Source organism: Galeopterus variegatus, unplaced genomic scaffold (assembly GCF_000696425.1).
Source record: "Galeopterus variegatus unplaced genomic scaffold, G_variegatus-3.0.2 Scaffold299, whole genome shotgun sequence".
Taxonomy (NCBI): Eukaryota; Metazoa; Chordata; class Mammalia; order Dermoptera; family Cynocephalidae; genus Galeopterus; species Galeopterus variegatus.
The window spans coordinates 580780-592528 of record NW_007726410.1 but is presented as its reverse complement, the minus strand read 5'-3'; the positions used below and the strand labels follow the sequence as shown (position 1 = coordinate 592528).

General features: G+C 34.3%; 1 protein-coding gene across 1 annotated transcript in view; it reads left to right on the top strand.

Annotated features, from left to right (window-relative positions):
* SCFD1 (sec1 family domain containing 1) overlaps positions 1-11749 on the top strand; it is a 107729-nt gene that overhangs the window by 73975 nt on the left and 22005 nt on the right. The window contains exon 20 of the mRNA XM_008567159.1: positions 9207-9260. Within this exon, the coding sequence (XP_008565381.1) occupies positions 9207-9260 (54 nt within the window). The remainder of the gene's footprint in view (positions 1-9206; positions 9261-11749) is intronic.

The following is an 11749-nucleotide window of genomic DNA, read 5'->3' as shown; positions in this document are numbered from 1 at the left end:
CTCGGGCGGGAGCGCCACCGCGCTTCCCAAGCGGCACACTATCCAGTGCGCCACCGGGCCGTCCCTTTTTTTTTTTTTTAATTTGGACTTTACTGACATTTTGAATTTTCTTTAAATACCATCAGGTTTGTGAAAATACATTAATTGAAAGAATGAACTTAACCTGTTTAGAATAATGAACTGCTACATAATGAATATCATTTGTTTTAGCATAAATCGAAGAATATTAATAAACTAAAAAGCTTAATAGTCTAAAGTCCTGTGTAAATCAGAATAAGTAAAATATTTTAAGTACAATTTATGTTTTGGGGTAATGAAATGTTAGCTTGATTTCACATTTCATTTCTTTTAGTCCTTAGTTTTACATATAGGACATTTTTAAATGGTTTTTATGATTCTGTGGTTTTTCTATTATTCTGCTTTCGACTCATCATTAATTGGTTTCTTTTCAAAAAGGATTTGTTTTTTTGCTTTTTATTATGGGAATCACATATATATTAGTTTATCAAAGTCTCCTTAACCCTTCAGTAGTCAACATCCTCCCATTCTTGTTTCATGTACTCCATTTGTGATGATTTTATTTATTTTCACTGGAATATTTTAAGGCAGATCTGAGGTATAATATTTTACTAACTACTCAGTTAGTAATAAGAAGGATTTTAAAGGACAAATTAAGAAAAGAGACAGTTAATCAGTTATTCAGATCCAAATATTAAGTGTTTACTTACTAGTATTCAGAAAAAAAATGAGATCTTTTCTTTCTCTGAACTTCCTCCACACTTCTTTTCTATAATGTTTATTGATGATATTTTATGTAGATATTATTTATTTGTGTTTTTCTTCTTCTTGACAAGTTTTTTGAGTACAAGAGATTTTTTTCCCCATCTTTAGATTTTCTCTATTACTTTATATAAAGTAGGTTTCTTTATTTAAAGGTTTCATTTTTCAGATTCTTTATTTGAATAAGTGATTTACATTTTATTATAAAAACCATGTAATGTTAAGAAAGAAGAGTAAAAAATCCTAATTTGCTTTATTTAATTAAAAGGCTGATTACTTTCCAAACTTTCCCTTCAGATGCATTCCAGATTGTATTATTTCCTATGTGCTTGGCAACACATCTTAGCCTTATTATTTCTTATCGGAATTATTGTCAATGCCTCCCATTCTCCGTCTCTCTTGGAAGCTACTACTAAGTACAAGGGCACTTCAAATAGTTCATAGAAAGATTCATATTATCTTTCAATTCTATGTTTTCATGAACTTTTTGAAGTGCCCTAGTACTTAATCCACTTTTTTTACTGGTTCACTGTATTGCCCTGAATCATTTTACCCTCAGCCTCTTGGACTATGAAAGGTGGAAAGGCGCAACTGTAGGAAGTTTGGGCACATTAGTGATCAATGTACAGTACTTTACAGTTTAGCCTAGCACCACTCTTATTTATCAACTATGGACAAGATGATTTTGTTATGTGAGACAAAGGGTGATCACCAGTTCCTAAGGTAATGTCTGCCTTTTGCTGAATAGACTGGCTATTCCATAACCACATGTAGCTTAATTTATTTTTAAGGAGAATCATATGTTTTCTTAACATGTCACTGTTAGAAGTAAATCCCAATAGTAAAATTCCCTAAGTGAAGTATTCCTTATAACATATAACTCAGCATTTAAGAATTAGACTTTCATTTTTAGAATGTTTTCTTTTTGAACTTATTGCTTTAGAGTCACATGGTATATGTCCCCTAATGATATATGTAAAGAATGTCTAAATTGTTCCACTGTTAAATATTTTATTGTGCTAACACAAAAGTTTGCTTTATTTAGCGTTTATAAAATATAAAAACAAATTCTTCTTTATGACCTGAAATCCTTTTGATTTTTTTTTAAATTTATTTATTATTATTTTTTTACTTTCTGACATGTTGCAGAGCAGTTGGGGGTGGGGAGAGGGGAAAGGAGAGGGAGATAGGGCGAGAGAAGGAAGGAGGGAGGGGGTTGTGGTCAAGGCCCGTGGCACCCCCTCATTCTGGCAGGGGAGTCTAAGGGGCTTCCAGTCGTGGCTCAGCCACGACTGGGCTGGATGCGGGCTTGGGGAGGGGGCCATGGCTGAGGCCCTCAGCCCCTCTCCCCCAACTCTGGGAGCCCAGGGCACTTCCAGTGGTGGCTGGGTAGTCACTGGGCTGGATGCAGATGTTGGAGGGGTGTGGCTAAGGCACTCGGCCCCCTACCACCTCAGCTTACAGACCTGGGGTACTTATAGTGGCAGGCTGTGGTCATCACTGAGCTGGATGCAGACATCAGGGGGGTGTGGCTGAGGCCCTCGGTCTTCCCCCGCCACAGCTTGAAAGCCCAGGTTTCTTCCAATCCTTCTAGGTTTTATAAGTGTTCTTTTTTTTTTTTTTTTTTTTTCCTTTTTTTTGTCTTTTTTCGTGTCCGGCAACAGGATCGCAACCCTCGGTGTTGCGCCCGCACCTCGCTCAGCCAGTGAGCGGGAGTAAACCAAAACATTCTGAAATAAAAGAACCGGTCTGTATGTGGGATCCGAACCCTCGGCGGGAGCGCTGCTGCACTCCCAAGTGGCACACTGTAGCAGTGCGCCACCGGGCCGGCCCTATAAGTGTTCTTTGATGGTGTTAGACCTTTACTGGTTAATATCCGAATTTTGCCTCTGATTTGTGGGTTTTTTGTACTTTCTTTCAGTTCTGTGTTGGATTATTCGCTATTCCCACCATGTAAACTCTGCACTGGAACTAATTTGTTGTCCTTTGGTTACTTCTAAAATGGGGGAATTTCCTGTGGAGACCAGCACTTGAGCCATGTAGTTGAGCTAACTTGCTGCTTTGCTGCTCATTCTCTGGGGAAGGCTTTTTGTGCAGCTCAGGTTTTAATTGTTGACCTTGCATGCACTTCTGGGTCTTGTGAGGTCTAGTACACCTGGGATGTGTGGAAACTCTGGTCTGGACATGAGTCTTTTCAGCAAACTGCACCCCCTGCAGTTCTGTATTCCTGACCATCTCCACTGAGTGATCCTGTGCTGATTGAAGGGCAGATCAGCTGTCCATGCTGTGCCCGATGTTCACTGGATGGGCCAGTCTCCCCCATCCCCACACTCAAACACTTCCCATGGGATGGGCCATGCACCAGTCCCTTGCAGTGATTTAGCAGCCTCTGAGTGGCTCCTTTTTTCAGTTGTCTGTGGCTCCTTGCCCTATGTGGGTCCACAGGAACCCTTTTAGGGGTCTTGCTGGTTGAGGTCCACCAAGGCCCTCTTCTGCCCTGCAGTCTCCAAGCAACTTCATAGGAAGGGCACAGCTGTGGCTTTTGCCAGCTCTTGCTCTGTGCACTCAGCAAGGCCAGACTTGAAGTGAACAGGGATCAAAACAGAGTGGCCCCCTTTCTTTCTCTCATCATGACTTCTCCTGCCTTCATGAACTCCTTAGGTCTCTCTTCCTCTTCCCCTGAGCTCTAGTGGGCTCAGGTTGGCAGTCATTGCTTTTTAATAGTTTTAAATTGTTTGATTGTGGGAAAGGGTGGCACTGGGTACTGCCTGTTCTGCCATCTTGATTGGACTCCCCTTGCTTTTCTTAGCATTTTCTTAACATATTTCTTTGACACAGGCCATTTCTCACTTATTAAAAAGTAAAATTTGAAATGACCAGTGGTTACCCCTATCTATATGACATTTTTGTCACCATATCAGAAGAGCCATGGCTTTTTTTTTTTTTTTAATAAAAATGTTCAGAATTAGGGGAAACGTGTATTGATTGAGTGTATTAGTTCGTTTCTGTTGCTTATAACAAAATACACAGAACTGGGCATTTTATAAAGAAAACAAAATTTATTGCTTACATTTTCAGAGACTGGAAAGTCCAGGAAACATATCTGGTGAGCGTCTTGGTGGTGGTGACAGGGATGACAGAGTATCACATTGTGAAAATGGTGGAACAGAGAGAGACACTAACCTCCTGATTCACTCTCCTTTTAAAGCTCTCCCAACCATGCTGCTGGCCATTTTTAATCCATTCACTGTGGCATGGTCATATAATCGAATCACCTGTTCAAGGACCCACCTTTCAGTTACCATAATAGGATTTCCCACCCTCAACAGTTACAGTGGGCATTAAGTTTCAGGGGGACATACAACCCAAGGCATTGGGGATGAGATGGTTCACTTTATATTGTGTAGTAAAAATAAAAATCATATTACAAAACTGTCCACTGTGAACTTTTTTGTTGCTGTTTAAACAAAGAAAAAATAGAGAGTATTGAAGGATATATATATACACCCAGGCTTTAAATGTTAGTTTTTCTAAGTCAGTATTTATCTCTAATTACTTCCACCCACATGATAAATTCCTAAAATTGAATTATGGAATCAAAGGGTGTGGATGTTTCTAACTGTTCTTAATAAATATTACCAAGTTACCCTCCAGTAAACAGTCTAGATATATTTAAACTCAAAAAAACCCTATTTTGAAAGTTACATTGCTCTAATATTACAAAATTTAGAGGTACCATAATGGAAAATCTAGGGCAGTTTGGGAACTAAGAGGTAAGAGGTATGAGAGAAGAGACTTAAAAATCAATTCTGTGTATTTCACACTTGGAAAATTCTGATGAGTTTATGCCTCTTAAATTTCTAACTGCTGTTTTGGGTTTTTTTTTATCTGAATAAACATTTTAAGCTATAAATAAATTAGGAAGAATAAGAAGAGCAATGTCCAGTTTTCTAGGTTGCTTATAAGAGCTTTTTATACTTTGTTTTCTAGGCAGCATAAGTTTTATACATCATAAGTATTAACTATGACATAAAACCACTTGAATGATATTCACAGATTTGGACTCTATTTGTGTGAGGATAATTGTATAAGAAAGTGCTGATGAATAATGTCACACAAAGTTGCATTATTTAAAAGTTTTACTTTCTTTGGCTTGTTTGCTAAAGTAATTCCTCTTTTAAAAATGAATTAACAATATATAAGTTGCAAGCAGTGGGAATCCATAGATTTTTTAAAAAGATTTAAAAGACATATCTAGTTGCAATGTATGTCCCTTATCAAGATTATGATTTAATAAGGAAAACTGTAAAACAATTTTATGCAACAGGTAATTTATTATTTTTTTTCTTTTTCTTTTTATTTATTTATTTATTTATTTTTAATTTTATTTTGTTGATATACATTGTGGTTGATTATTGTTGCCCCTTACCAAAACCTCCCTCCCTCCTCCCTCTCCTCCCTCCCACCCAGCAATGTCCTTTCTGTTTGCTTGTCGTATCAACTTCAAGTAATTGCAACAGGTAATTTCAACCGACTGGATATTGAGCTGGATGATAATTATTTCACAGTATATACATACATCAAAACATAATGTTGTACACCCTAAATAAATACAATTTTTATTTGTCAATCATACTTCATAAAGCTGGGGGTAATAAATTATTGTTAATTATTTTAGAGATATATTATTAGAGATAGTTATCTTGAAAATATATACTGAAATATTTATGGCTAAAATGATTTTGGGAATTTGTTTTAAAACAACCTAGGGGAATGGTGAGTAGGTGAGAATATAGACGAAATAAAGATTTGCCATAAGTTGATAATTTTTGAAGCTGGATAATGGAGGGATGAATGTGTTTTATCAGGTCCATGTAATCTTGCTTTTTTGATTTTATTGCCATTAACATGCTATAGTTTTGGAAAAAATATCACTTTATATGTTTTATGGTTTCCTCATCTGTAAGATAGGATGTTGGATTCACTCTGTAGATTCTCTTCTGGTTTATAATTTTTTATTTTGGAAAGAGATGATCCATCTTATTTCTCCATCTTCACTGACAACTTTCCACCCTTTCTATCGTTGATATATCCTTCATCCCCAATGTGTTTCCAGTGTCTGTACATATTCAGTCTCCCATCATATTCTTTACTTGGCAACTAACAGCCTTTTTTATTTTGGAAAGAGATGATCCATCTTATTTCTCCATCTTCACTGACAACTTTCCACCGTTTCTATCGTTGATATATCCTTCATCCCCAATGTGTTTCCAGTGTCTGTACATATTCAGTCTCCCATCATATTCTTTACTTGGCAACTAACAGCCTTCAAGATAAGCATGCCCTTCATAGAGGTCCACGTAGTGCTTTTTCATTCTCCAGGGCTCTGATAATCAGGGCAGCAGCAATCTTGTCCCGGCCTCGCCTCCAGCTTCCACATCAGAGTATCATCTCAAGCCCAAGGCAACAAGGAAGTTAGAAATACTTGCCATAGAGTAGTTGGCAATATAGGTCAACAAGTAGCTAATTTAATTTTAGGAGAGCTCAGAGGGAAAAAACGTATCCGTTTTGGTTATAGAGCTGTACTACATTTCTTAGATTGTCTGTTTTTTAGTTTATGTGCATGTTTTATTTGAGTTTTGTGTTTTAAGCAATGACACCATCGGAGTAAAAGTTAACATTGTTTTTGTCTGAACTTTTCCAATTACTAAATGATAAAACTGACTAAAGTCATAAAACCAGTTATGATTTTTGGAAATAGATTTCTCACTATATTTTCTTCCTCCAGGTGAAACTTCAAGTTCATGCATTTGAAATTTGAAGATTTTAGAAATAATAATCCTTAATTTGGGATATTCATGTATACAGACTGTCTCTCAAATCTACATCCATAATGGCTTAAAATTTAGTTACTAACTTATACAATAATATTTTCCGTTTTATTTCTAAATGTCAATTTCCAAGAATAAAGAAAAGTATGCTTGGGAATTTTAAAAACAGTTAATGACTTTTTCACTTTATTAAATTTTATGTATATCTCTTATTGAGATGTATAAATTTTTTATGTTTCTAAAGACAAGGAAGGTACACATTTGTTGAGCAAAGATAATTGTATCATTTTGTTCTGATGTTTTCTATTTATTAGTGTGCTAGCTGCTATTATTCAGTTTTTTCAATCAGTAAAAGTTGATTAACCTTGTATGTAAATTATTTTCAACAAAGAATTGATTTTGAAAATTATTAACTTAGTTCAACCTTCATATAGGCAAAGAACAGAAGCTAAGTAGAACATTAGTTGGTAACAGAGATCTCAGAAGTTGTTTTCTGAAGTACTCTTTTTCTTATGCCTTTAAAAGATGTTATGTATTTCATTTATCTTTCTCCACACCTGAAATTTTCCTTAATCTATGTCAGTGTGTAAATATTGTATGGTGCAGCAGTGGTAGACAATTCTTTCAGTATCGTCTGGTTGTAAAGACCAGACAAAAACATAAGAAAAAATCATGTCTGGGCTCTTGAGTTTTTAAACAATTTTGCTATAAAGAAATTTTCTTATGTTATTTAATCACCTATGCATTGGCAGACTTATCTTCAGGTATAGCAAAATTATAAAATACAAAGAAAATTTAGTTGTATCCTTTAGGAAAATCTCATTTTTATACTAAATGAAGTTTTATCATGAAATATTGGTATAAATATTCAAATTTCCAATTATTCTTATAAGTATAATAAAAGGAAGTAATATGACTCTTATGGTTTATCGTTCTGAGAAATCTTTTCTGAATTTTTCTCCACTGTATAGATTTAATAGTGCAGTTCAAGGAGATAAACAGGGAAGTCAATGTAAATAGAAAGATGGATATGAAATTGTTAATTTTAGTAAAATCTTTCAAAATAATTTGTTTCCTTGCTCAGAATTTTTTTTAATTATTTCTTCCTATTGTGTTGCAAAGTACTTCTTTATCTCTCTCTCTCTTTTTTTTTTTTTTTTTGGCAACTGGCCTATATGAGGATCCAAACCCTTTTATCTTTTGTTGGTATTACTTGGAACAAATACATAGCTATAGTTTTCTCTTTTGGATAAAGTACTTTTATAGGTTTAAATCTACACTCTGTTATTCTAAAGAGAGATTTATTGTTTAAACTTACTTTTAAATGAACAAACTCAATTCAAAGCTTAAAAGGTAAAATTTTGAGCCACATTTTTTTTTAATAATTCTAAATGATATTCAAGAAGTACATTCAGTCAGCTTGAACGTTTGGTTCTTGTGTTTATATTTAAAAGTTTCTGGCCAACACAAATATCAGAGAATAATAAAATAGCTTTAATTTTAATTTTACTTGCCTGAGACCATCTTAAAATGTTTGTACTTACCAACTTAGATAAAGGAGAAAAACTGCATATTTTCTTCTGGAGAAAGCAGCATTTTCCTTAATTCTAATCCATTTTAGTAACAGTAAAATGTTTTCTGGCCCAAGAAAACTGAGAATCCTTATAAAGTGTGTTATCTGCAGTTTTTAAGTAATCAGATTTAATGTTGCTTTTGTTGTATAAAGTCTCTAAGATAAAAATGCAATAGATACAAAACTAATCTTTCCAGAACATCCTGTACAGATAAATCACAAAGGAAATATTTCAAAATGTTCAGAATACCGTCCCAGTAGGAATACACTTTGAGTAGACATAATAGTCTCTTAGTAAATTTTCTGTACTTCATGTGTTATGTTCAAAATAATGATATAACTCTTCAGATTGAAATGTAACATAGTATTTCTCATTCCAAGACCTGTAAGCATACCAAGAGGCATTCTTCTGCCAACACCAATATTGTACATTTCATGTTCAAAGTGGAATTTGTTCTGTAAGAAACAATGCTGTAGGACATTGAAAATTTGGAATTTATCCCAGGCAAAATAAAAATGGTCAGTAAAGTTGTATGTATGTATCCATGTCCCTATTTTTCAGAGGAGTCTGTTAGATCATTTAATGTCATACACTTTTACAAACTTTAAAAGTTACAGTATTTTTAAAGAAAACTCTTCTAAACCACAGAAAGGAAATGAAAAAAATGGGATTCGTATTTGATCAAAACAAAAGCTTGCATTACTAGTATTAAAAAGCAAACATTCGCCAAAATAAAAAGCCCAAACATGTATTTGTATAAAAACCTGAATATACCTACAAATTAAAAGGAACTTTTTATTTAAAATTATATTTTTCTGTGGAAACATAAGTAGTGCCAAGGGAGTTTACATCTATGAAATCATCTTTACCATTCACAGAATACCTAATCTGAGAATGTGTTTAATTGAAAGGTAAGCATACTTAAATGTAGAATGATTAGGTTGTTTTTTTAACAACAGAGAGGAGCACTCTGGTTTGTTATTCTAATATTTAACAAGATATTCACTTATCTCGTACACAGAATCTGCCTGTTACTCGTATTTTAGACAATCTCATGGAGATGAAGTCAAACCCTGTGAGTAGCATATAACATTGTACTTGTAAATTCTTGAATGTATCAAACTGACTAGTATGAAAGTGATAAAATCAGATTGAGTTTGTCGTAAACTTAATCACAGCAGAGTACATGAGGGAAAGTGCCTTTTTTTAGACATTATCATAGATTGGCTTTCTCAGCTGCTACAACCATTCTGACCAACTCTCATCCAAATTAAATGTAGATCATATCCTATATATACATAATTAAATGTAAAATCTATCCTAAGGAGTAAGTTTCCATAAATGAAAAAGAATCAGTGAGCATTAGTTGGTATAGTATAAAAAGTACCAGACCAATATAATTTTATGAAAATTAGGAGAGGAGTGCATTGTGAAATTTTTATGTTCAGATGGCACTTAATTCTTTGGAACTGAAGAAATACATTGAGAGAGAGAAATTGTTGGATATTCAGCAGACAAATGGGTAAATATTGTTAGCATTTACTTAAAAAATGGGTTTCTAAGCTATCTATTTACAGTTCAAGAAAAGAATGTAAAAATCAGCACAATCTGTTTCATAAATCAGCCCATGCTTTTACTGTGGCAACCAAGAGTCTGGAATCAAGAAAGACAACATGAACCTTCCCCATCAAAATGCTAGTTTGGGTTGATCTGAATCACTATAGACTTGGCAATAAGGCTTAGGATTCCAGACCTAAGAAAGAGAGTGAGAACAGAATCTTCAGATTAATGTGACTTGTTTTGATAATTGTTAAAACATGATTATAACAATATTAAAGGAAATTAACAAAAAACATTTTTAAGTTCACTCATGAAAATAAAGCATAATAAAAGTCTCAAAATGGGCAAGTAATATCATGAAAGGAATGGAAAAATTGTCTAATTTTAATATAAAAAGGGCTGGATTCTTCCATCTGGGCATCAATATAGCTAAAGTAGTATACAATGTAGTAATAATAGACTTTATTACTACATTATAGAATATATGAAGAAGGGGTTCTTCTTGAAAAGCCTGAGAGGTATATATTTATGACTAATTGTCTTAGAGAATACTGCTTCATAATAGGCAGTAAACTCCTGAAAGATATTATTCCAAACAATAATAAAGATTAAAAGTATAAATAAATGTAAAAATTTAGACAGATGCCAGATACACAAGGGGTTATGAAAGTCTAAGATATTCTGTTACTGTCCCTAATCTCGAAAGTGAGATAAAGAATAATGACAACAGTAATAATGATAATAGCTAACATGTGTTGCATACCGTTTTGTGCCAGGAACCATTCAAAGCATTTTTCATGTATTATCACATTTAATCGTCATTAGAACCTTCTGAGAAAAGTGCTATTATTCTTCTCATTTTATAGATGAGGAAGTTGTGGCACAATGAGGTCAATTAACTTGCCAAAGGACACACAGCTAATAAATGGCAGAGTTGAGATTTTAACAAGGCCCAATTTTCTTTTTACCATTATGCTGTATTGATTAGGGCAAGAACCATGCTCTTCATGGAATCACAGAACTGTAGAGTTTAAAGAAACATTTTAAATCATTCTAACAATGGAGGAGAGACAGCCAAGAGATGTTAAAGTTCTTCCTAAGTAACCTACTTTTAGTAGCCTAATTGGAACCCAAAACCTATAACTCCTGTATTCTTGCCTACTGTTCCCTCCAGATACACATTCCTTCCACATTTTTCTCTGTCACAGACATGTGGATGGCTAAATTGTTTCTCCAAATTGTGAAAGTCCATTTATCAGTTCCATTGACTTTTACTTTATAACTGAACATTACTGCGGATGGATATAGAATTATTTGGCATTCTTCAGTTTAGTAAAAATTCTGTCCCTTAAAAAACAAAAAGAAGTAATTTTTTTCTGTTTTGAAAGCCTTTATCTATCTGCTAGTGAGGCAGCTGCCTACACTCTCTTTTCCCTCTCCTGTTCCCAGATGGACAAGTTGATTTGGAGTCACTGAAGAGATTAGCCAAGTATACCAAATTAGACCTGGCAAGTAATCTTGAATGTATCTAATCTCAAATACTTCAGAATGCTATAACCTAATTCTAGAAGCATTCTAATCACTTAGATTTAATAAGTTTTCTCCTTTGATTTGTCTTAATTGAATAAATTCAGATTGAGGAAAGATACCAGGTTTCACTTTGCCTTGTAAATCTGGCTGGTAGTGATTTCTCGGACCCCGTGTTGAAGGATTCTGACATTACATCTGGGTTTAATGAGAGTGCTGTGATTGATTAGAAGTGTCCATCATTAGGTACAGGCCTAGATAATAGCAACACATGTAGTGTATTTGTTATTGATCAGGTTTTGGTAGGACCATCCACATTTCAGAAAAGAATGAGTTTCTTTGGCTGATTCTGCTGTGGAAGGAGAGGTGAGGAAGGAGATCTGAAGAAATTAGGAAATAATTACACCATCAAGCAGTAGAGCAGTACTTTCTAACTCCTTTAATACCAAGAAACTAAGTTTCCAGGTCAGTACAGAG